Source organism: Geotrypetes seraphini, chromosome 2 (genome assembly GCF_902459505.1).
Source record: "Geotrypetes seraphini chromosome 2, aGeoSer1.1, whole genome shotgun sequence".
Taxonomy (NCBI): Eukaryota; Metazoa; Chordata; class Amphibia; order Gymnophiona; family Dermophiidae; genus Geotrypetes; species Geotrypetes seraphini.
In genome coordinates this window covers 339,828,299-339,855,176 of record NC_047085.1, presented here as the reverse complement: position 1 = coordinate 339,855,176, position 26,878 = coordinate 339,828,299, and the positions used below count along the sequence as shown (strand labels likewise).

Genomic DNA, 26,878 nt, shown 5'->3' with positions numbered 1-26,878 from the left:
TTGGCATCTCAGCTGGGCCTTCTTTTTTTTGAAAATTGAGTTGATTGATTTCACTCTCAATTTGATTCCTTCAAAAGGAGACTAGTTATGTCATGTGGGCCCAATGTTTCTAAAGGTGATCCTAAAATTTTATCCAGATTATAGTGATATTTAGGGAGGCCAAGAGCACCTTTAAAAATGTAAGCTGAATATTGCCCCTAACATAACTCTCACTCCCTCTCCCAGGTGGTTTTTAGCATCTCTCTCTTCCTTTCCTCCGCTCAGATCTGGTATCTGTCTCCCCAGTCCAGCATGTGCCCTTTTTTCCTTATCCCCTCCTTCCATCCAGTATGTGCTCCCCTAGCTCTCTCCTCCCCACTTCCCTTCAGCGTCGGTTCCACTCTCCTCCCTCCCCACTTCCATTCAGTGTCTGTGCCTCCCTTTCTTTCCACTTCCTTCCAGTGTCTGTTCCCCTCTCCACTTCCAAGCAATGACTACTCCTCCCTCTCTCCACTTCCTTTCAGCATCTGCTCCCCTCTCTCTCCTCCCCACTTCTTTCTAACATCTGTTCCCCTCTCTCTCTCCTACCCATTTCCATGCAGCATCTGCTCCTCCCCCCTCTTTCTCCTACCCAAATCCATGCAGCGCCATTCACGCGGTCCAGCCACCCCCTCCCTCCCAATCTCCGCAGTCCGGGCATCTGTTTCCTTCGTCCAGGCATTTCCCTCCCTTCCCTCCCCTTCACTGGCAATTTTCAGTTTTCTCTCTCTGAGAGGCCCGAGCCTTGTCACAAGCTGTGCGTGCATGTGCGCACGCAGCTGCCCCAAAACATCTCCTATGATGCAACTTCCTGTTTCCACCTGGATGGCTTGTTTCAGATAGGTTTCAGGGCAGCCACCCGCATAGAGCGGGGGTTTGTGCACGCTAAAAATGCTAGCGCACCTTAGTAAAAGAGGGGGTTAATTTTCCCCACAACCAAATTTTCCCCATCCCACCCCACCCGGCTACTTTTTCATGCCACCCGGCTGGAAAAATTTTCTGGGGAGAACATTGCCCTTAGTGTTCACCTTTTCCCTTACAGTTTTACAATAGTAGTGACAGGTGTGAAGTATTTCTTTTAGCTAATGCTCTGTTGGTCTATGTTAAAACTCTGTAGCAAAGTATTAATTTCCAGAAAGTATTTTTCGTTTCTTATTTGCTACTGTCTTAGGGGTTCCTTTTATTAAGCTGTGACATCAGATAGCTTTAGAATGCATTTATGTGAGCATTAAGGCAATTTTTACCATAGCTCAAAAAAAATTTTGTATTTATTTCATCAATGATTGTACATAATGTTGCTGGTAGCTCACAGCCATTTTTTAAATTACTGCAGACTGGCAACCCATGAGGGGGTCAGCAGGAGTGCCAAACCACGAGGAAAACCAGCAGAGAGGGCAAACAACCGGGACTTACATTGCCTATACACTAATGCTAGGAGCCTAAGAGCCAAAATGGGAGAGCTGGAAGTCATAGCCAGCAAGAAGGATCTAGACATAATTGGAGTTACAGAAATGTGGTGGACTGATGACAATAAATGGGATGTGGCCATACCAGGGTACAAACTTTACAGGAGAGACAGGACACATAAAAAGGGTGGAGAAATAGCGCTATATATAAAAGACTCCATACTCTCAACCAGGATGGAAACAACAGTAAGGGTGGATGGCTTGGAATCACTATGGGTTAAGCTACTGGGAGGAACTGGAGCAGACATAAAATTGGGTCTGTACTATCGCCCACCTGGACAACCAGAAGAAATCGACCAGGACCTGGAGGCTGAACTGAGGCAGGTATGCAAAAGCGGAAGTGTGGTGGTGATGAGGGACTTCAACTACCCTGGTATTGACTGGAATATCGGGCACTCAAACTGCACAAGGGAGACCAAATTCCTTGAGGTCACGAGGGATTGTTTCATGGAACAGCTGGTCACGGAACCAACACAGAGAGATGCCACTCTTGACCTAATCTTCAACGGACTAGGGGGACCCGCAAAGGAGGTGGCGGTACTAGCCCCACTAGGAAACAGCGATCACAACACGATCCAGTGCAGGCTAGAAATTGGATCATCAAAGGTGAAAAGAACCACAACGACGGCACTCAACTTCAAAAAAGGGAATTATGATGCCATGAGGAAAATGGTGGGAAAGAAACTCAACGGCAACACAAGGAAGATGGAGTCCGTAGAAAAAGCCTGGACCCTACTCAAGGGCACTGTGCACGAAGCACAGAACCTGTGCGTCCCCAAGTTCAGGAAAGGGTGCCAAAAAATAGAACAAACAACCCAGTGTGGATAACAAATGCAGTGAAAAAGGCGATAAGTGACAAGAAAGCATCGTTCAAAAAATGGAAAAAGGACCAAACAAAGGACAACCAAAAGGAGCACAAAGAACACCAAAGGGAGTGTCACCGAGTGGTTAGGAAAGCAAAAAGAGAATATGAAGAGAGACTGGTGGGGGAAGCAACAAACTTCAAATCATTCTTCAGGTACGTTAAGGGGAAGCAACCAGCAAGGGAGGAAGTGGGAACCTTGGATGATGGAGACAGAAAGGGAGTGGTAAAAGAGGAAAAAGAGATAGCTGACAAGTTAAATGAGTTCTTCACGTCAGTCTTCACGAGGGAAGACACAACCAACATTCCGGAACCCGAAGAGATCGTAAATGGAGATCAGGATGATAAGCTGGTCCAACTAGAGAAAGTCCTCAGGCAGATAGACAGGCTAAAGAGCGACAAATCGCCAGGTCTGGACGGCATTCACCCAAGGGTACTCAAGGAACTAAGGAACGAAATAGCAGAGCCACTTCGACAAATATGCAACCAATTGTTAAAAACTGGAGAGATCCCGGAGGACTGGAAAATAGCAAATGTCACGCCCATCTTCAAGAAAGGTTCAATGGGTGACCCAGGAAACTACAGGCCGGTGAGCTTGACCTCGGTCCCGGGAAAGATGATGGAAGCGCTGATTAAGGACAGCATCTGTGAACACATCGAAAACAATGGACAGCTAAAGTCGAGTCAGCATGGCTTCTGCAAGGGTAGGTCATGCCTCACAAACTTATTGTACTTCTTTGAGGGGGTAAACAGCCAGGTGGATAAAGGGGAATCCATAGACATCATTTACCTTGACTTCCAAAAAGCCTTCGACAAGGTACCACACGAAAGACTGCTTAAGAAGCTATGGAACCACGGGGTGCAAGGGGAGGTCCATCGATGGATCAAAAACTGGCTGGCAGACAGGAAACAGAGGGTTGGAGTAAAGGGCCATTACTCAGACTGGTAATGGGTCACAAGCGGAGTTCCGCAGGGGTCGGTGCTGGGACCGCTCCTGTTCAATATATTCATTAACGACCTGGAGGCGGGAACAAAATGTGAGGTCATTAAATTTGCGGATGACACCAAACTATACAGCAGGGATCCAAAAGGATCTGATGACACTGGAAGAGTGGGCCAAAAAGTGGCAAATGAGCTTCAACATAGGGAAATGCAAGGTCATGCATGTAGGGAAAAAGAACCCGATGTTCACTTACAAAATGGGGGGATCACTGCTAGGGGTAAGTAACCTTGAAAGAGACCTGGGAGTGATGGTAGACACAACATTGAAGGCATCGGCACAGTGCGCTCAGCCTCAAGGAAAGCAAACAAAATGTTGGGTATCATTAAAAAGGGTATCACGACCAGGACGAAGGAAGTCATCCTGCCACTGTATCGTGCAATGGTGCACCCGCATCTGGAATACTGTGTCCAGTACTGGTCGCCGTACCTCAAGAAGGACAAGGCAGTACTTGAGGGAGTCCAGAGAAGAGCAGCTAAGCTGATAAAGGGTATGGAAAATCTCTCATATACTGACAGACTAAAAAAGTTGGGGCTGTTCTCCCTGGAGAAGCAGAGACTTAGAGGAGACATGATAGAAACCTTCAAGATCCTGAAGGGCATAGAAAAAATAGACAGGGACAGATTTTTCAAATTATGGGGAACCACAAGTACAAGGGGGCACTCGGAGAAATTGAAAGGGGACAGGTTTAGAACAAACGCTAGGAAGTTCTTTTTCACCCAGAGGGTGGTGGATACATGGAACGCGCTTCCGGAGGCTGTGGTAGGCAGGAGCACGTTACAGGGCTTCAAAGAAGGTTTGGATAGGTTCCTAGAGGACAAAGGGATTGAGGGGTACAGATAGGAGTAGAGGTAGGTTATAGGGATAGGAGTAGAGGTAGGTTATAGAAATAGTCAGGGACCACTGCTCAGGCAATAGGCCTGATGGGCCGCCTCGGGAGCAGACCACTGGGCGAGATGGACCTCTGGTCTGCCTCAGCGGAGGCAACTTCTTATGTTCTTATTTGTTTTGTAGGTGGTAAGTCTTCCACTCAGCACAGGAATACCTACTCTCCTCCCCTGACAAGTGCCCTCCCCAAAATTAAAAAAAAAATAATAATAATAATCCAATACATACACATGGCAAATCTCACATGGAATGCTTTATGCTTAGCGCATCCCACATTAAGCCATTTTTGCAGCATTAGATGTGTGTTAGAGCCCAATGCAACTTAATAAAAGGGCCCCATAGAGTTTAAAGATTTGCAACAATTGAATTCCTGACACTCTGCTTCCAAGTTGTATTTAGTTCTCAAATTTATGGGAGGAGGCCTGAGAAGGTCTTTGATCTATTTTCCTTATTGTTTCTATTTTTCTTTCTCTCTTCTCAGTTTGTGGACTGAATTAAACTAGTCGTATCATGGGCCATTACTTACATTTTCCTTTATGGTTTTTTTTTGTTATGCTGAAACAGTTGAATCCTGGAAGCCTGTTTTCCTTGCATGTTTCTTACATGTGTTTTAAGCATTTCAATTAAAATAATATGCTATGATAGTTGGTCAAATAAGCATTAAAAATCCTTCTTTTTCATTTTTCAGGTATGGCTGGAGCAATTCATTTCTTGTCAGACTTGTTGGCCCCCGAAGGTTCTCGATTTCCAGCGTTTGAACTGTGACCAATAAACACCAGTATGAAACAGAACTGCTCAAATTTTCATCAGCTGCAAAGCGAGGGAAAGGAAATATTCCAAACTTCCCAGGACTGTTTAGTACCTCTGATGCCCTGTTGGAAGGATCCCATCACTGGAGCATGAATGAGAAGAGAAGCCTTATATATTGCTTGTGAATGAACCATTGCTTTGGTGGCTTGAAAAAATACATTGTTTAAGTTTGTGTAGATATGTACAAATTTGTTCAAGTTTGCATGTTTGTTGGTGGGTTTCAACTTTTGTCATTTCATCAGAAAGCTATTTTAAACTTTATCTCATTTTTGCCCTCCCTTTGTGCATGAGTATGGCACTGTTTTTAGTTATGAGTGTAAGTGTACATGCATTTTCATTGAGAAAGCTGAGTGCATCAGAATGTCCTATGGTTCAAAGTGTTTCAAACTGACTGGCCATGAATTCCGCAGTTGTAGGATGAAGGTACAATATAGTGATTAAGAGCACGAAACTAAAGTCAAGGGAACTTCTGGAATGAAAATTCAGATCTCTCTTCTGTTGATATTTGGTATCCCCTGTGCTTCAATTTTTGTATCTGTAATTGGGTAATATAGTGGCGTTTTTTTCCCTTTCTCCTGATCTTGCTGGAAGAATATAGATTAATAACATAAGAATAGCCTTACTTGGTCAGACCAGTGGTCCATCTAGCCCAGTTGTCTGTCTTCATGGTGGCCAATCCAGGTCACCAGTACCTGGTAAAACCTCAAATAGTAGCAACTTTCCATGCTACCGATCCCTGAGCTCCTTTTTTGCTCTTTGATCATCCAATGGTCCCACAAATTCCCTCACAGATTGGATGTCTGAAACATCATAGGCATCAGAATGGGGAGAGCCATAACACCCCTAGAATTTTCCTTTTGTTCCTTCCTGGTGAAGTGTTTTTCTTTCCTGGCAATATTACAATCATCATACTTGCAGAAGTATCACAGCCGTGGGCCTTGACATGCACAGATGCCCAAAAGCCTGATTTCTATTGGCTATGACCGTTGTATCTAGGCTGCCCTAGTGGAGGAAGATAAGGAAAGAAACCCCTTAAGAGGAAGGGGGAAGTGGAAGGAAGAAAGATGATGGAGACTGGGGGGAGGGAAGGAAGAACAGAGATGCTGACCATCACAATGGAAGTTTCAGAGTTAGGGAAGGAGAAAAATGTTGGACCCCATTAAAGGGAGGAGGGGGCAGAGATGTCATGTTACCCAGTTTCAGGCTGGAGATTTTGGGACAGTCCTGGATTTCTGACCATGCCATTCCAGTGCATTGTGGGACTTCGGGACACTGATTTCGTTGAGCCGGATCAGGCACTACAAATGCCACACTACTTTGGAATATAAATTCAAAACCAGATCCAGCCAAAAAATGTCTGTAGCCTGGAACTGGGTTTCTTTTGGTGGCGGGGTGCTTAAGAAATAAGGAAGGAGAGAGATACTGGATGCAATTGTGGGGGTAGGGATAGAGAAAAGGCGTTCTGCTGCCCCTGTGAAACATGCTTCAAGGTAAATCTATCCCCAGAGATAGCTGCATAGATATTTCTGAGGTACTAAAGATTGTTTAGTATGAAAAGCACTATATAAATCCAGATATTATTGGGTGTTTGAGCTTATTATACTGCTGACACATATCTGTGGAACTATTCTATAAGATTTAGTATTTACCATCAGATAAATTTTACAACAAGATTCTATGATATAAAAAATTAATTTTGCTTTATCTGATAATTTTATCTTTCATGAGAAAGTTTTTTAAGGGGGTGGGTGGATCCTATGCCTACGTATATTAATATTATATGAAGAGCCATGGGATATCTTCATGCTTAACTTTTGCTGTGTTTGTTATATGTCTTAATGAAAAGTAGTCTTACTGTTCAGTTATCCATAAATGTTATGTTCAAGGAAAGAAATACATTGTTAGAATTAATTGTATTCCAGATTTTTGATTGTATGGCTGTTTTTTTAAGAGGACTGGGGAAACTTTCTATGTCTTAGGTATGTGTGTGTGCACACAAAAATGTAAATTGTACGTGCACATATATGTATAAATATTGAGAGGGGTTTTTGTGTGTGTGTGTGTGTGTATGCACACAAATACAATTTAAGTGTGTTGTTTGAGCATTGGGGAATGCAGTTAAATTATTTATATTTTCAGTAATTACTGGTAGTGTGGAATTGAGCCTTTCTACGAGAATGTGGATAGGACAGTATTTGCTTTCATCTTATCTTGATCCCAAGATCAAGTGATTTGATTTTTTTTTTGGTCAAGAAAAGAAGCATTAGTAACAATCTTTTATAAATTATCCAGTTCTGAGTTAAGTTTGTTGGTATAGGTTGAAAAATAAGAGGGTATAGTTGAATACAGAAAGCCCAGCTAGTGGTCTAGTAGTCCACAGATTTGATGTTTGTAAGCAGTCATTGAGATTGCCCCTGATGTTTTGTGAAACACAAACTAAAGATAATACACTTGGTAAAGATGTGTTTTCATATAATACTTTTTATCAGTATGTTTGGGAGGGGGGTGCTTGTTTGTTTATTTCACTGTTAACTGTGAAGTTCATTACAGTCTGGAGATCATTTTTTGGCTTATGTGTATTAAAATGTTTCAGCTTCATATTATGTAAAATAAAATTGTTAAGAAAAATTTTCTGATGCAGCATTAATTTCAGTACTGTCAGTTAAAAATTCAGTTGATTATATTGTACCAGCCCTTTGATTATGATGTGACTGGGCTTGACTTATCGGTTTGACTGAAACACGCTCATACTCATTCTCTCTCTCTCTCTTTTTCTCCAATTGCCAATTATCATAACTGCCATAAATAGGGGTCAATATATTCCTGGGTATATCATTTATTTATCCATATCACTCAATGACTCAGTCACTCACTATAGGAGAGCCTACGGAAACATGTCATACTGAAACATCTAGAGCAGTGGTTCCCAAACCTGTCCTGGGGGACCCCCAGCCAGTCAGGTTTTCAAGATATCCCTAATGAATATGCATGAGAGAGATTTGCATATAATGGAAGTGACAGGTATGCAAATCTCTCTCATGCATATTCATTAGGGATATTTTGAAAACCTGACTGGCTGGTGGTCCCCCAGGACAGGTTTGGGAACCACTGGTCTAGAGGAAGAGGAATAGACAATGAGAGAGAAAATAATGAGGAAGGAAAAAACCAAAGAGATAGTCAGTCACATTACCTGGGCATGCCCAGAGAGGGCAGCACATATGCAGTAGTTATATTAATAATAATAATAACAACAGCTTATATACTGCAATACCGTGAATTTCTATGCCCAAAGGTGTCCAAAAACAGGAATGTCTTTAGGCCACTTTTAGATTTACTAGATGGAAGAAGCCCAAGTCCAAGGGCTAGATTCACTAAACCTTCCGATCCTGTCCCGATGATCGCAAAACCAGTTTTACTGGTTTTGCAATCGTTCCCTGACCCGATTCACTAAACTGCTTACCGCTCAATCTCCGATCCGATCCACCCATGCAAATTAGTAAAACCCCATGCAAAATAGCCAAGTGATTGCTTCACTAACAATTGCTTGGCTATTTTGAATCGGGTTTTACTATCATAAAATTCGACTGCTGCAGACCTGTCGGTGTTACCGACAGGTGTGCCGTTTTTTTGACAGGTCTGCTTGTCTTTTTTATTAATTTTTTTTCCATGGCACATATATTTTGCGTGTGTTACAAGCAATTGAGTCGGAGAGTTTGCATGCAAATGATTGCACCTCTGTGCAAATCATTTGCATGCAAAAAAGGTAGAGAGATAGTGAATCAATTGCTGTTTCAAAATTGGCCAGTAATCGGCCAGCAGCGATTTAATCGCTACCTTTAGTGAATCTGGGCCTAAGAGGAATAAGCCAATATAACATCTTTGAACCTTCACCAAATTCTGGTCCGAATGAAATGTTTCAAAGAGTGTAGGAAGAAGATTCTTCTAACAATGGAGATCCAGTGGAAGCTTGAACTGGAAAAAAGAAAAAATAAACCTACCAAGAAATTTCTTCAGAAAAATCTTGGATTCTCTAAGGGGGCTATTCCCTTCCAAAGAGTTTTCTACCTTCCTTATAAGCAGAAGCAGAAAGATAATTGGATCAGTACTTAAAAAAAGAACCTTTTGGCCATCAGTTATTGTGCACATCTACCAACAGATACATGAATTTATGTATAGACTTTCAATTCTAGTCATATTAATGTTGATTAAGATGTCATCAAGCTATTATTATATATTGTCACAGGGAAGCCCCTGTGAGGTTAAAGGAAGACTTGCAGTGCCCAGAAACAGGGGTGAAAAATAAAGAGGAAAAATCAAAACCTTCACTTTGCCCACCTAAGCCTAAAGTCAGAACACTGTAAGAAGTTTTAAAACTATTTAAAGACTAGCCCTGTGCTGGCTAAGCCACCACAAAATTCCTGTTCATCTTTCTCCAAACATGTGAAGATAGGAAAGGGTAAGGAACTACAAATTCCAGCATGCCACAGGCTGGAGAAAATGAAACCTAGGGCTGGAACAGCTACTGCAGCCAGCCCAGCTGACTCAAGTCCTAATTAGCTGAGAAAGCACCAGAATACTGCTGTAGGCAAGCTTAGAGACTCAGCTGCAGTTAGGATTAATCAAACCAAGGTAGGAGAAAAGGGAGTGGTTTCCAAACAGCAGGGGCACACACTCACTCTCAAACCTTCTTTGAATGTGGTGGAAGGCAGAATATTCCAGCCTAAGGAGGAAAGCAGCAGACAACAGACCCTCTGGACAAGCAGGTAGAAACCTTTCTTGTTGAACCTGATATTGCTTGTGAGGATTTTGATATGGAACAGTTTGAACAAGGGATGTGAACTCTTGAAATTCCTGATACAGAATGTATAGAGCAGTGGTTCCCAACCCTGTCCTGGAGGACCACCAGGCCAATCAGGTTTTCAGGCTAGCCCTAATGAATATGCATGGAGCAGATTTGCATGCCTCTCACTTCCATTATATGCAAATCTCTCTCATGCATATTCATTAGGGCCTGAAAACCCGATTGGCCTGGTAGTCCTCCAGGACAGGGTTGGGAACCACTGGTATAGAGCTTAAGGCTCACATGTGTTAATGTCTGCTAAGTAAAGAAAAGGAAAATACAGGAAGTGCTGTTATTTCCCTGGAGAGAATTAAAACACTAAACTGCTAAAATAGATATTTTTGAGGTCATGGCAGCAGGACTGCAGGCAATCATGCAATAGGACAGTGGCCATCTTGGGATTGGCAGAATGCTGTAAATAAATTGTGGTTTTGTTTAGTTTTAACTGCTGCCACTGTCTTCTAGATACAAAGACTCTTTAGTGGCTCTTATCCTGTTGGGATCTTTGGGCAGGGATCTGAAAATAGATCTAATAAGGGTTGGAACGGATCCCATGCTCTGGGGAAGTTAATGAGTGTTTGCCCCCTGAGAGTTGCCACAAGGAACAAACTGCTAAATTGAGAGGAAGTGGCAGTTTGCTTTTTGTACTTATGCATTTTGTGTCAAGAATTTAAAACAGCAGGAATGTTTGCACCATATTTTGCTCCATTGATTATTGGAACCTTATATCAACTTTGAGCCTTGGAATGAAGGACTATTTTTTGACTGTTTCCAGAACTTTGATTTCCTTATTGCCTACCTACACCACCTACCATACCTCGCTTTCCGTTCGGTCGAGGCCTATATGTCCAAGCAAGGCCTCTGGCTCGCCTGAGTCAGGCTGCGCCCAGTCACAATATATATTGAGTATATTGTTCATCTGGATAGGTGTTAATTTGAGACCAGAGTGTTAGGTGTATCTGTTATAAGGCTCTTTTTGGTTTATTACCATCTTATTTGGTATCTTACCTGAAATTGTTTAATTCAAAAAAATGTACCAGAAATTCAGGTATATTCATCTTCCCTACCCCAAGGGCCTGTCTTTACAAGACTTTTTTGGACAGGACATTGGAATATCAGGCAGGGAAGATGAATTCCTGGATAAGTCCGTTGATTGCCCAAGCCTATTCTTATCTTACATTTAGGAAATTACTGAAAACTTACCTATTTGATAAACAAGAATGTTGATTCTTAATTATATATTTAAGATGTATTTTTATTAAGCTATGTTTTTTAATAGTACCTTTTAACTGATTACGTATTTAGCTGATGTATTTATAGTAGGAGTATGTTAATTGTATTTTTTAACTGAAAAGTTCTAAGTTCCTCTGTTGTGAACCGCCTAGAACTGTTGGTCGGGCAGTATATAAGGAAATTAAATAAATTATTAGTAGTAGTAGTATACAATTAAAAAGAATGTTTTAACGTGATTATGATGCTTCCCTAACTTGGTCTATAAAGACATGACTGCAAGAAATGTATACATTTAAAAATTAGTTAAGAATGTGTCTTTGATTCCGATTAGCCAAAAATAACATTACCAAATATGGTGATGTAAGTTGTCCAGTACTATATTGATCCCCTATTGTAATTATATGGTTAGAATTGCCAATTACTGCAATCATTTGGCACCTCTGGACATTTACATCTAATCCTCAACATTGGTGTTATCACAATTACAAGAACTTGGTGCTTTTAAAAGAACCCATGGTAAGACGCTTGCTTCAAAACAGCCAACCATTTCAAATGCCAGCCATTGGAGCCAATCTATCGCAGAGCAGTCAAAAGATAACCTGTCTTGCATACTATATATCTGTTCTCTTCAGATGAAGCAGTTTTTTAAAGTTCCTGAAAATGTTTGTTCCTTATGCTAGATGCTGTTCTTAGTGTATTTTGCTGGGGAACTGGGTTCAATTCCTACTGCAACTCCTTGTGACTTTGGGCAAATCACATAACCTTTCATTGCCCCAGCTATGATACTTAACATTGTGAGCCCACTAGGGACAGAAAAAAATACCTGCACACAAGAATTGTAAATCACTTTGTTATCATAGAAAGGCAGGATATCAAATCTCACCCTAAAGTATATACCAACTTGTATCCTAGTTATCGAGGGCAGCAGGGACAGCACGCTGCCAGCCTTTCACTTATCCATTGGAAAGTGGAACTGGCAGCCTACTGAATTTCTTTAGTTGTTTTCTTCATTATCCATACCAAAAGGTATGGTGTAAGTAGATCCTTAACCCTTTGATTGGCAGACGGTGAAATGGCTGCTTTATGTAACTTGATGTTGAGCAAGAGCAACAGTGCCAAGGAACAGGCATTTGGAGATGCCGATCTCCCTAAGAATATCACAATATATGTGGCCTTAATCGGCAGAGAAAAAATATCTCTCTTGAGTGAAGCAGTATATAAAGTTCAGTAAACAAATAGCCACACTCATATAAATGATTCTTTCAATTCATTTCATTCAGAAAAATCTCTATACAGTACTTCCCCCGATATTCACGGGGGTTCCATTCCAGGAACCCCTGCGAATCTTAAACTGTGAATACAGTTTTCAGCGGGGGAGATAGGAGAGAGCAGCCGGAGCGCCGGCAAGTGAAGGAAATCACTCGCGGTATGCTCCGACGGCCTCTTCCTGCACTAAAGTCGGGCCTCGCCAATCAGGAGCTGCTTTGACACGCAGCTCCTGATTGGTGAGGCCCGGCTTTAGTGCAGGCAGACGTGGTCGGAGCATACCGTGAGTGATTTCCTTCACTCACCGGCGCTCCGGCTACCCTCTCCTGCCCAGTCATTCGCAGTCAGAAAATACCGCAAATGACCGGGGGAGCACTGTAATCCACTTTAAGCAACAGTTAACAAACACTCCTACAGAGACCTCAGCGGCTACACTCAAGCGTCATATTTCATATAAAGCTTAAGATGTATAATAGCCAACCTCCTCATCGGTCCCAATATTTTATATATTCTTTTTCTATTATAAGATTTCAGGTTCAGAATAATTTAACGATTGGAGCTCCATTCAATATATTGTCAAATATAAGTTATTCTGAACCTAAAATCTTATAATAGAAAAAGAATATATAAAATATTGGGACCGATGAGGAGGCTGGCTACTATACATCTTAAGCTTTGCATGAAATATGACGCTTGAGTGTAGCCGCTGAGGTCACGGTAGGAGTGTTTAACTGTTGCTTAAAGTGGATTATAGTAGAAGACATGTTGCTTCTGAGTAACAATGCCAAATAAGAGTTAAGCAATTTCTCAGAGGCAAGTTGCTCACTGTTCTGCACAAAGAAGTACAGACTAAACAACATGAAGAAAGCAACACAAATAGAGGCATAGCAAAGACAGCCCTAGCTTTAATCATTGTGGACAATAGAGCAAATATCCTCTGTGGATGTAAGATGGGAAATCTAATAGCTGATGATCAGCATGATTTGACAATTCAGCTTCAATTTATTTGATATACTGATTAGGCGGATTAAGAAATTTTAAATAAACTTGAAACCTAAACTTAATATGTAACCGGGGTAAATCTAAGCGGTTCACAATAAAATGTTTAAAAAAGAAAACAAGAAGGGGAAGGGAACGAAATAGCCAAAACATAAAATTCTGACAAATTTGAGAACATGAGGAAAGAATGGGTAGGTTACAATAAAAATGAAAGGGTGGGGAAGGAGTAGAACAAATAAGGTAGGGATAAAAGAACATATTTGATTTCTACCCACACATGTTGAAATGTAATCAGGAAGACCAGGTAAAAAGTTCCAGAAAATGAGAGCCATGACAGAAAATGAAGAATTCCTATGAAATTCAAGAAATAATTGTCAGAATGAGGGACCAACCTTGTTGAGATGAGCGTAGGGTTCTTTATGGAGAATATGGAGCCAGGAGACTAAGGGCTCCTTTTATCAAGGCACGCTACGGGGGTTAGCGCATCGGACATTTCATCACATGCTAACCCCCGCGGCAGCCTAAAATTCTAATGCCTCGTCAATGGAGGCGTTAGGAACTAGTGCGGCGTTAAACCGCTACCTGTAAAAGGACTCCTAAATAAAAAATGAAGGAAGACCACTTGATAGTATTAAATGAGACAATATTGTATTTAAAAGGAATGCAATAAATACCGGAAGGATATGTTCTGTTTTTAAGAGTGGTGTGACATGGTCACACTTAGAATAGTGAAATAGTCTAACTGCAGTGTTCTGAACTAGACATGATCTAAGACTAATGTAGAAATCTTAAGATCCCAAGTTGGCATTGGGAGAGGCTAAACACCATGAAAAGATGTTTTTCTTCTGCTTTTTAAGTTTGTTTTTCAGCAGCCTTATGAAAAGGGTGATCATCACTCAGAGTGAAACAGCCTATTGAAAAATCACAGGATCATTCAAGGTCCATCAGCTTCAAGTGGGTTTCAATGAACCAAGCTGCCCTTTTCCATTGTGAATGGCAAGGAGTGGCCAGTCACCACTTTTTGTTCATCCAAATGGCTCTCTAGCATATAAAAGCAAACCTAGTTCCTGGCTGAACCATTAAGAATATCCTTTTTTCTTCAGCATTAATAGTTTTGGGCATATTCTAGCTGAGTGTTGGAAATGTTCTTGCTTTTGTGGATCACATCAGATATCTTTGTCTCATATTTTCAGATAAGAATGGACAACAAAATAAAGAGCATGATTTGAACAGTAAGCATCATATTTGTTTTAGAAACATGGTAGCTGGGTAAGACTAAAGTCCCTGATGCAGTTTGGCGAAACATTGGCTGACGTTGGATTTGGGCTTTAATGACAAATGATATTCACACAATTGAGGTAAGTGTTCACATTTACATTATGGACATTAATGATCTACTGTTATATACAGTACCCAGTTTGTGAATGCAATTTAATTGATTAGCAAGCTAATCTGTGCTAATTGGCATTAATTAAAAATTGCTTTGAACTTCTTTAGGCACTGGGATCTGTGCATAAATTTTGGGCCCCTTTTCCAAAGGGTAGTGAGTTCCAGCATGGCAGCCCATAGGAAATGAACGAGCTGGATCACATTTGCCAAGCTAGGACTTGCTAATGCGGTTTTGTAAAAGGGGCCCTTTATGCGAGGATCTGAAAAGGAAGTGTGACCATAGGGAGGGTATGGGTGGATCATTGTCATTCCTTGTAGTTACATGCAGTACCAAATTTAGGAGAGACCCCCAGGTTTTACTGGTGTAAATCATGATGCCCAAAATTGGGCAAAGGTCCTTGCACCAAACACTGTTCTATAAACAGCATCCAACTCTGAGCACAAATTCTAAAACCAGTGCCTAAATTAAGCACTGGTAGGTGCCCTACTGACACCTGCTAATTGAAGAACGTCATTAGAAATGGCAAAAAATGGCGAGGTTGAGGTGACTACTGGCGCATAAATAAAAGGCACCAGAACACCGCCTACATAGGCACTTGAGGCTGCCGAGCACCAAAGCAGGCATGCCAACGCCAGAAGTGGTGTTCAGTGGCCTACAGTGCCTATGAAGGCAAGATTCACACAAAGATAGGCACCAGAAATGTAGGCCTGGAAAACCCTGGCCTACATTTCTGGCACCTATCTTTGCTGGGGGATCCCAGCAATAATCCACAGCCTGCCATAAGCTGATCGCGGCAGATGAATACCTGATCAGCTAAGCCGACAGGACTCCCTGAAACTGTGGCTTCAGGGAGTCCTGCCAGATCAGGTGATTGGGGATTCCCGTGCTATGATTAGCTGAACTGGCAGGGAGATCCCTGATTCCTCTCCCTCCCACCCACTGATTGATCCCCCCACACTACTCCTCCAAGCAGGGACCCCTCCCCCTAGCCTGACATCCCCCCACACTCCCCTTGTACCTTTCATGGAGCATCGGTAGGAGGGATGTCCACTCCCTCCTGCTAGAAGGTCCACCTCATCAAAATGGTGGGCCTTCCCCTTCCACCCTGGGATGCACTGGCAGATGCCTCAGACTTTGATTGTCCCAGGTACCTATGGCCCCTTCTATAGATAACGCGCACCCGTGTAAAATGCGCACACGGGTATAGCACACGGAAAACACAAATTTATGTACAGAAATTTTTATATACCGCGCACACTCGTATACCGCGCATGCTGCCCGACTCTCTTTTCGCCCACCCGACTCTCCTTTCCCCCTTGAAGTCCTGTCCCTACCCCCCCGCAGGACCGCTCGCACCCCCACCCCGAAGGACCGCTCGCACCCACACAGCCTCCTCCCCCCTCCCCCATGGAGAAGCTGTCTACCTTGTTTCCGGATGCCAGCCCAGCTGCTTCCTCTGCCGGCGGTCCTGCCCCTTTTCAGAGCCCTGTGCTGCGCTGCTTCCTCTTCAGGCGGTCCCGCCCTTTCTCTGACATCAGAGAAAGGGCGGGACCGCCGGAAGAGGAAGCAGCGCAGCAGGGCTCAGAGAAGGGGCGGGACCGCCGGCAGAGGAAACAGCTGGGCTCGCTGGCATCCGGAAACAAGGTAGACAGCTTCTCCATGGGGGAGGGGGGAGGAGGCTGTGGGGGTGTGAGAGGTCCTTCAGGGTGGGGGTGCGGGTGCGTGCGAGCGGTCCTGCGGGGGGGGGAGGTGAATCGGACGTGGGGGGGTCATCAGGCTTTCAGGGTAGGGACAGGACTTCAAGGGGGAAAGGAGAGTCGGGGCGGGCGAAAAGAGAGTCGGGGTCTCCAGAGGAGAGTCGGGGCGGGCGAAAGAGTCGGGCAGCATGCGCGGTATACAAAAATTTCTGTACATAAATTTGTGTTTTCCGCGTGCTATACCCGTGTGCACGTTTTACACGGGTGCGCGTTATCTACGTGAAAATACGGTATATGTGTCTATATGTTTGTTTTCTAAAGTTTGAATGTCTGTCACAGATTTTAGTGGTAACCAAGCAAACTAAAAGGCCACCTTTCTGAGGCTGCTTTTAACTCCTAATTCCTATTCACTTGTAAAGTACCCATGTCTGTTTTAATCATTCCCACCATAAGCAAATCCCTGATCCTTTATTTCTCCTGTTTTGTGAAGACTGTAAGCTCTATCGAGCAGGGGCAAATTCTTGTGTATGTCTAGTACAGGGTTACCATATGGCTCTAGAAAAAGGAGCATAATATGTTTTACTCCACTCAATCAGAGAAGTGCATCTAGCATTTATCCACCATTTTATAATCTCTTTAGGATTCAGGAAAAAAGGCCTCAGAATTGGAGCCTACGCACAGTCGTGATGTCATAGACTGAGGTGATCAGCGTAGTCATTGGCCAAAGAATCTGATAGCTTTCCTGTTTTTTTAACTGTTTTTCTTTTTCCTTTATCTTGTTTGGAATTTAGTTTAATTTTTATAAATTTTCTTTGTTTTACTACTAAATCCTTTCAACACCATTCACCATTTTTCACCAATTTTTTAGTATGCACTTTGTCTAGAAAAAGAAGGACGGATTGAGACATCCGGGTTTTAATTTCATTGAAAGCAGCTGCCTGTGCATATCAGGACACTAGACTCACTAACGGCTTTCCGAAGAGCAGTGAAGACTCCTTTTCTGTTAAAACTTAACATCTGCACAGACTCCCGCTCCAGATGCTTCCTGTCTGTGACTAGTCATGTCCTTGGATTTATTTTATGACTGTCATCTTGTAACCCATTCTGAGCTTTTTGGGAGGATGGGATAAAAATTGAAATAAATAAATGTCTCAATCCGTCCTTTTTTTGGGAGCCATGTGGTAACCCTAGTCTACTAGCACTATAGAAATGAGGAAACAGAGAGTGGGGGTAAATGGACAATACTCGGACTGGAAGAGTGTCACCAGTGGGGTGCCGCAGGGCTCGGTGCTTGGACCTGTGCTCTTCAACATCTTTATAAATGATCTGGACATAAGTATGACGAGTGAGGTGATTAAATTTGTGGACGATAAGAAAGTTATTCAGAATAGTGAAGACGCCAAGAGGATTGCGAAGATCTGCAACGTGACATAATCAGGCTCGAGAAATGGGCATCGACACGGCAGATGAGGTTCAACGTGGATAAATGTAAAGTGATGCATGTCGGTAACAAAAATCTCATGCATGAATACAGGATGTCCGGGGTGGTACTTGGAGAGACCTCCCAGGAAAGAGACTTGGGAGTTCTGATCGACAAGTCGATGAAGCCATCCGCGCAATGTGCGGCTGCAGCGAAAAGGGCGAACAGAATGCTAGGAATGATAAAGAAGGGGATCATGAACAGATCGGAGAAGGTTATCATGCTCCTGTACCGGGCCATAGTGCACCCGCACCTGGAGTACTGCGTCCAGCACTAGTCGCCGTACATGAAGAAAGGGTCCAGAGAAGAGCAACTAAAATGGTTAAAGGGCTGGAGGAGTTGCCGTTCAGTGAGAGACTGGAGAAACTGGGCCTCTTCTCCCTCGAACAGAGGAGATTGAGAGGGGACATGATCAAAACTACTACTCAAGGTACTGAAGGGGATAGACTTAGTAGATAAAGACAAGTTGTTCACCCTCTCCAAGGTAGGGAGAACAAGACGGCACTCTCTAAAGTTAAAAGGGGATAGATTCCGTACAAACGTAAGGAAGTTCTTCTTCACCCAGAGAGTGGTAGAAAACTGGAACGCTCTTCAGGAGGCTGTTATAGGGAAAAACACCCTCCAGGGATTCAAGACAAAGTAAGACAAGTTCTTGCTGAACCGGAACGTACGCAGGTAGGGCTATTCTCAGTTAGTGCACTGGTCTTTGACCAGAGGGCCACCGCGTGAGCGGACTGCTGGACATGATGGACTACTGGTCTGACCCAGCAGCGGCAATTCTTATGTTCTTAAGTAGTATGGGATATCAGTTCAGTTTTGCACTGGACCAAGCTCCTGGAAGTGAGTAGGAGAGAATAAGAAAGTGCTTGCCAATATTCTGCAACCCCTAATACCTCCCAAATGCATCACAATCCTACCCATGGTCACACATAAAAACAGACATCATTTTACAGTACATTCCAAGATGCACTTGCCACATCCTTTACCTCCCCCCTCCCCAACAAGGGGAACACACTGCAAGAAGAAAAATCATATTGAATCATAGCTGTATTCAAAGCAAATTTTCAATATGGCACTTTATAATTTTATATGGATAAGACAGCCATCTAAAGCAGTGGTCTCAAACTCAAACCCTTTGCAGGGCCACATTTTGAATTTGTAGGTATTTGGAGGGACTCGGAAAAAAAAAATAGTTAATGTCTTATTAAAGAAATGACAATTCTGTATGAGGTAAAAACTCTTTATAGTTAATAAATCTTTCCTTTTGGCTAAGTCTTAATAATAATACTGTAATTTGTAGCTAAAAAGACATATGATCAAGAAACTGTTTTATTTTACTTTTGTGATTCTGATAAACATACCAAGGACCTCAAAATAGTACCTGGCGGGCCGCGGGTTTGAGACCCCTGACCTAAAATGTATACTGTATGCTCAGTAGCAGTATTGATATAAGCATTGTCACTGATTATACAAGTACTGTATTACTTTATAAGAGTATCTTATCTATATCAAGTTGCAGCTGCTATTTATTTATCTGCACTTATACAGACAGCTTATATAGCTAGCAGCTGAATGTCACTGTTAGCTGTAAAGTTTTTCTCTCTGCTCCTGGCCTACCACAAATGTACTCGACATAAACTATATATATTATCCCAGGACAAGCAGGCAGCATATTCTTGACTGATGGGTGACGGCACATCTAAAGGGCAAAGCTACAACAGGGGCCTATCCCATAAAGAATGAAAGTGGCTAGTATCTTTTACTGAAAGGCAGCTGAACATGCCTAGTTTAGACATGGGCACTTACAACAGCCATAGATTTGATATAACTGGGCATCTAAATACCAAAGATATACACATACTTTATAGTATTCTATAAGGTATGTGCATACTGCCCAGGTTCCACCCAATGTGTATGCCCTCATATATACACACTATATATAAGGCGGGCACATATTAATAGAATAGCATTTAGGGGCAAATTTGGCATATATGTATATAAATGCTAGTTTCCTAAACATTTACATATATAATGCACACATTAGCACCTATTATACAGAATTGCTGCCATAATGGCTTATATACCCCATTCTTTACAAAGCCACACTAACATTTTTAGCGCCAGCCTCTGTTGTTAACAGCTCTGACACTAATAGAATTCCTATGAGCGTTTGAGTTGTTATTGCCGTGGCAGGCACTAAAAATGCTAGACAGCTTTGTAAAGGACAGGGATAGCCTATATATATATATCCAATCAGCTGCTTTGACACGCAGCTCCTGATTGGATAAGGCCTGACTTAGTGCGGGAAGAGGCGGTCGGAGCATACCGCGAGTGATTTCCTGCACTCGTGGCGCTCCGGCTGCTCTCCTCCTGCCCTCTCCCACTGCTCTCCTCAGGCTCCCCCATGAAAAAACATATTTGCGATTTTTCGAGATTCGCGGGGGTTCTGGAACGGAACCCCCGTGAATATCGGGGGGAGTACTGTAGTCTGTGACCCAAGAAACTAAAGAAAGACCACTTATGCAGTTGACGCCTCCTGCCATTTTGAATATTGACCCTAATAAGTAATAAGAGCCACATCACAGTATTTAACAAATCTGTGTTGGAAAGCATTGTCAAAATCATGCCTCTGCCTGCTTTTCCCACTTTTTAATGTTAAAACAGTACTTTTTAACATAGCATACAATGAACAAGAATTTGAAGTTCCCAGCCAGAAGCTTCACCATATATATTTTTTCTTTCTATAACAGTCTGTAGTTATTGCAATGCAAAGAAGAAGAATCAAGGGTGTCTCTTTTTTTTTTATTGGACTTAATGTCAGAGTCCAAATTGCTATGACCCACTTCTATAAAATACAATCTGAAAAGCAAAGCATTTGTTTGGTGCTCTTGTTGCCTTGGATTAGGCCAAGAACTGCTATTTCTGAGCTACATTATTTCAACAATAGTGTAAAATGTGAGTATGACATTCACATTGGTTAAAAAAAAAAAAAAAATTCAACTTCACAATCCCTATGCCAACCAGAAAATAAAATCTAGGCTCAGTATTACTGTATATGTCCATAGAGTGTACTGTCGAGAAATCATGAACTTTTGAAATTATTCTGCATTTTTTGGTATGGTCTCCAGACCATTAACTATGAGCCCTAATCTTTTCAGTGGAATGCATTGTTATGACACGCTACAGTGTCTGCATTTTTTTGCTTGTTATGAACGCAGTCAGATGCTTTTTGTCATTTTAAAACATAGCTTGAAAAGCTAGAGGCAAAGTCATTTCTGTCTGTCTTTTTTTTTTTCATTCTTAGAAAAGTGCATTTAGTCTCTCTCTCTCTTTCTGGGGGGTGTTTTCTTGCCACATTGTGATGGAATAAAATGCTTCTGTTCTTTTCCAGGATACTTCATCCATCTCCAGCTAAGGAGAAACAGCAATATAAATGAAGAAAAACCTTTCAACAACCACTTCTGTTTTAAAAAAAAAATGAAAAACATTTTTTAAAAAGTTGTTTTTGAAAACAACAGGTAGAGATTTTCCCTTGAGCAAAATGAAAAAAAACAATCTTTCACAGCTAACGGCAATTTAGGTTAAAGGGAGACTGCCTCAAAATGAGCAAGTGGGAAAGCAAGCAGGCCATCCTGCTGGGGACTTCAAAACGGAGCCTTCTCAGTTACTTAAACAGGGTTGGACTGTTGGAGGATTTCACCACCTGTTCATAAGGGGGTGGTGGTGTGTTGCAGTAAGAAGGTGGAGGAGGATAGATGGGGTTCCCTTGAGGTGAGCTGGGCTGCACGTGGAAAGCTGGAGCCATTGGGTTCACCATAGGTCCTATTGGGTCAGAGTAGTACTGCATTCCTGGCTGCTGGGAACCTGAAACGTAACATAAAGAGGAAACGTAAAACCACTGTAATTTAGAAGAATTAATGACATAGCTGGGGGAAAAGCAAGCATTTGGATTTGTCAAAAGTCAACTGTCGAACACCACTGTAGAGAGCTGAACGGGAACGACAGGAATCCCGCGGGTTTCCCTTTCAAGTCACGGGGATCCCGTGGGAACGCCCCCCTCGGGTCACGGGAATCCCGTGGGGACGCCCCCTCGGGTCACGGGGATCCCGTGGGGATGCCCCCTCGGATCGCGGGATCCTGCAGAGTTGGAGGCAGCTCGAGCCGAGAGGCTCGTCTTCTTTTCCTGCCTGCAACACACCACACATAGCTGACCCGGAAGTCTTTCCCTGGAGGGAAGGCTTTGTATCAGTTACGAGCAGCATGCAGGGATCTTCTCAGAACAGTGCTTCTTAATCTCCCTACCAAAGGCTCCATAGAAGCTGACTTGATTGGACACTGGCATGAAGTAGAAATCGGCCAATGAGTTCTAAGTTAGCAGCAAAAGAGACGCAGCAGCCATGCTGTTCAAATTACTTCTGCAAAGTCTTTGGTAAGGAGATTTATTTTTGTGCGCTTGTGTGATGTTAATTTATAGCGACAAGTAAACGTTTGAGGCTATTGTGAACAATGCTATTTTACCATGCTACCATTACAACTCCTGCTGTTATCTGGACTCGTTTTTAAACTAGTGGTAGCTTTCACCCCCTCTAGTTTTTGTTGTGAATTTTTGGTGATGGTTTAGCATATGCCACTGCATGTCTTCCTTTTTCATTGGCGTGAGTCACATCTTGGAATGAACTTCTTTAGTTTTCTTTCGATGCGATTCATACCTTTAGAAGTCCACCACAGGCTCTATGAACGCTGCTATTTGTTGATTGATTTTAAAGCCTTCCACAGCTGTTCTTTTACATGGCTTAGTCCATTTAGCCCTCAACATGATGTTCACACATTTTTATGCCTAGTGTTATGACTGTCCATGTCTTATTAGTATTTAAACGGGCTTGCCATGAGTTTTAAATCAGCTTTTATTGATTTTCATGTATGATGTGATTTTTTTTTTTTTTTTTTTTTTTTTCTTTTATGCCTGCTTTGAGTTTTTTCCCTGTTATGACTGTCCGTTTTTTGGTATCTAAATATTCCTGCTATCTCTTAAGTCTGCTCTTATTAATTTTATTGATTTTTATGGATGATGTGATTCTTAGGCATAATTTATTCCTGTTGTATGGGCTCTTTATTGTTATGACTGTTTATTTTTAAATTGGTATTTTAAAGTCCTGCTATGAGTTTTAAGTCTGTCTTTTTTTTTTTTATTTTCATGTATGATGTGCTCTCACGCATAATTCGTTTCATTCACAGCTTTACATGTATGATGTGGTTCTTATGTATAATTTATTCCATTCACAGTGTAAAGACATTCATTCTGTCTTTAGTCTACATTTGTTTTCTGAGGGAATAGAAAAGGAAAATTGGGCATGGGTGGACAGCAGCAACAGAAGGGTTTATATAAGATGGGAAAGCTTAAAATAGAAACTAGGACCAACTTGATGGAAAAATAAGTCCAGGAACTGGAATTTATTGACTAAAATATGTCAGCTTTGGGAAATGCATATAGCACATGTCTTTGTATTGTGTTTAAAGGAAATGAATTTCTGGGTTTATTTCTACTGTTGCTGACCCTTGCTGTTACTGGTGGGAATTAGAGAGTTGCATGGGAATTGGGGACATTAGAGGCTCTGGTAGAAATCCATTTACAAAGTATGTATTCTTCCCAATTAATATTTCCAAATTAATAAAGTGTCTTTGCTTATTTGTAAATGGGTCTCTACCATACCCTTTAATTCAGTAGCATAATTAAATGAAATCACTATTTCTGAAGTTTGTGGGGACAGTTGGGGACAGAGGGGATTCCTCATGGGGACGGGTGGGATTTTGGCTGGGACGGATGGGGACGGGTAAGATTCTGTCCCCGCACAACTCTCTACACCACTGCAGTCAGAGCTGCCTTGCCATTGATGTAGTTCCATCTGCATGCGCCAACAATAGTTAATGACATTAAAATGTGTGCTAGTACTTATAGATACTATCAATTCCCAATACTTATATTATTAGGGATTGATTATTGCAACATTGCCTTTTTGAGAATACCTGCTACATGTTTGCATGCTTTGCAAGTTACAAAAAATTTTATGATATGTTTTTTGTATGGATTGTCTAAGGTTGACCACGTGTCCTTTTATCTGATAACTTTGGATTGGTTACCAATAGAATATTGAATGAGATTTAAATTATTATTGGTTTATCTCAGCATAGAGCAGTGGTCTCAAACTCAAACCCTTTGCGGGGCCACATTTTGGATTTGTAGGTACTTGGAGGGCCGCAGAAAAAAATAGTTAATTTCTTATTAAAGAAATGACAATTTTGTATGAGGTTAAACTCTTTATAGTTTATAAAACTTTCCTTTAACAGTTAAAAGGAAAGATATATAAACTATAAAGAGTTTTACCTCATGCAAAATTGTCATTTCTTTAATAAGACATTAACTATTTTTTCTGCAGCCCTCACATTTAAAATTTAATATCTTTTCTTTCTCAAAACTGGCACATTTCAATCACTAAATTGAAAATAAAATCATTTTCCTACCTTTGTTTGGTAATTTCATCAGTCTCTGACTATGCATCCAATATTTCTTCTCTTCTTTCAGCCTCCTGTATGCTTCCTCTCCTCCAGACCTCATTCCCTCCCCCAACTTTTTCTTTCTTTCTTTCTCTGTCTGTCTTTGTTTGATTCCGTGTCCCATTTTTTGCTTTGTTTCTGGCTCCCTGTCCCCCCCCCTTCTTTCTTTCTTCCTTCCTTCCTTCCTGCCCTCCCCCACGCCACCGCCGGGGAATAGGCTGCTGCCGTTGCCGCCATCGGGAACAGGCCGAGATCTCCTCCCTCTTTCTCTTCTCCATGGGGCCGACCAACTCTCGCCGCCCGACGTCAATTCTAACGTCGGAAAGGACGTTCCGGACAGCCAGGCAGCGATTGGCTAGCCAGAACGTCCTCTCGACGTCAGAATTGACATCGGGCGGCGAGAGTTGGTCGGCCCCGAAGAGAAGCAGGGAGATCAAATAACACGGTGCCGGCCTGGGAAGGGAAGCAGGTTGGGCACCACTGCTCTAGACGAGCCGCACTCTAGGGAGAACAGTGGACTGCACCCCCCTCTTGGTACGCCACTGGAGCAGCAGCGTGTATGGTCGGCTCTTCCGTGGATAGCGCAAGGAGCCGCCAACCCGCGGCTTTGAACTGAACGAGCCGGCCAGACACGCTGCTGCTCCAAAAGGAAGATATTGATCCAGACCAGACTGCGGGCCGCAAATATAATCTGGAGAGCCACATGCGGCCCGCGGGCTGCGTGTTTGAGACCGCTGGCAGACAGCAGCCTCTTGAGGCTTGAGTTTTGGATATCCCTATATTTTGCTGGCTTGCATACTGTATTTTGTTGTTTTTTGTTTTTTTTAAATGATGTATATTGACTTATATTTTGTCTCTGTCCAAGGTGGTTAATAAGTTAAACCATAAACATGATGTCAAAATCCTTTAATATTAAAACATAAGAATTGCTGCTGCTGGGTCAGACTAGTGGTCCATCGTGCCCAGCAGTCCGCACACACGGCGGCCCTTGGTTTAAAGACCAGTGCCCTAGCCGAGCCTAGCTTTACCTGCGTAATTTCTGGTTCAGCAGGAACTTGTCTAACTTTATCTTGAATCCTTGGAGGGTGTTTCCGGACGAGCGTTCTAGTTTTCCACCACTCTGGGTGAAGAACGTCCTTATGTTTGTATGGAATTTATCCCTTAACTTTTAGAGAGTTCCCTCTCGTTCTCTCTACCTTAGAGAGGGTGAACAACCTGTCTATCAACTAAGTCTATTCTCTTCATTATCTTGAATGTTTTGATCAGTCTCCGCTTTTCAGGGGAGAAGAGGCCCAGTTTCTCTAATCTCTCATTGTACGGCAGCTCCTCCAGCCCTTTAACCATTTTAGTCGCTCTTCTCTGGACCCTTCTTAATCTTTTTCCCTACCATGAGTCTCATCCCTTCGTAATTCCCTTTTTTGGAAGTTCAGTGCCATGGCCATCGTTCTGGACCGATGTTTCGCCCCCCCGCATCTAGGTCAAAGCGGATTATGTTGTGAACGCTGTTTCCCAGCGTCCCTTCTACTTCTACACCTTGTGCTGGTCCTTGCAGTCCATTTAGAATTAAGTCCAGAATTGCATTTCCTCTTGTATTTTCCTTGACAAGTTGTTCCAGGAAGCAATCGCCTACAGCATCCAGGAATTTGGTCTCCCTAGCGCAGCCGGAGGTGCCTAGGTTCCAGTCTATTCCCCGGATAGCTGAAGTCACCCATGATAACTGTGTTGCCTCCCTTGCAGTTGCGTTTAATTTCGTCCGTCATTTCTCCATCAATTTCTTCAGACTGCCCTGGGGGTCGTAGTAGATGCCAATCTTCATTTCCAGTCCATTTGTTCCTTGAATTTTGACCCATAGAGATTCTAACTTAGCCGTCTGTTGTGGCGTGTTCTCTCTAGTACAGGGGTGTCCAATGTCGGTCCTCGAGGGCCGCAATCCAGTCGGGTTTTCAGGATTTCCCCAATGAATATGCATGAGATCTATTAGCATACAATTAAAGCAGTGCATGCAAATAGACCTCATGTATATTCATTGGGGAAATCCTGAAAATCCGACTGGACTGTGGCCCTCGAGGACCGACATTGGACACCCCTGCTCTAGTAGATTTAATTCCCTCTTTGATGTATATGGCAATGTGACACTCTGTCTCTGCAGTATAGTTTGTATCCCGGTAGCACAGTGTCCCAGACGTTTTCTTCAGTCCATCATGTTTCTGTCATGCCGATAATGTCCACGTTATCTTTTTATGCCATAGCTTCTAATTCACCCATTTTATTCCTTAGGCTCCTTGCATCCATGTACATACACTTGAGTTTGCGGCCTGTTCCTTTCTTGCATTTCCTTCCCTCTTGTGTGTCCCTTTCGATCTGTGTTGCTTGTGAT

The 26,878-nt window shown here is 42.5% G+C and overlaps 2 protein-coding genes and 1 long non-coding RNA gene across 5 annotated transcripts in view; 2 read left to right on the top strand and 1 right to left on the bottom strand.

The window, feature by feature from the left end:
* LANCL2 (LanC like 2) overlaps positions 1-7,666 on the top strand; it is a 165,125-nt gene extending 157,459 nt beyond the window's left edge. For both annotated transcript variants that reach the window (XM_033930301.1, XM_033930302.1), the window contains exon 10: positions 4,923-7,666. In XM_033930301.1, the coding sequence (XP_033786192.1) occupies positions 4,923-4,999 (77 nt within the window). In that variant the 3' untranslated portion in view covers positions 5,000-7,666. The remainder of the gene's footprint in view (positions 1-4,922) is intronic.
* Positions 7,667-9,680: 2,014 nt separating this feature from the next.
* Positions 9,681-21,418, top strand: LOC117353857. Its single transcript, XR_004538047.1, has 3 exons — positions 9,681-9,807; positions 14,576-14,740; positions 21,341-21,418. It is a non-coding gene; the product is annotated as an uncharacterized LOC117353857 (long non-coding RNA).
* Positions 20,704-26,878, bottom strand: part of VOPP1 (VOPP1 WW domain binding protein) — a 195,427-nt gene continuing 189,252 nt past the window's right edge. For both annotated transcript variants that reach the window (XM_033930299.1, XM_033930300.1), the window contains exon 5: positions 20,704-21,813. In XM_033930299.1, coding sequence (XP_033786190.1) covers positions 21,614-21,813 — 200 coding nt within the window. In that variant the 3' untranslated portion in view covers positions 20,704-21,613. The remainder of the gene's footprint in view (positions 21,814-26,878) is intronic.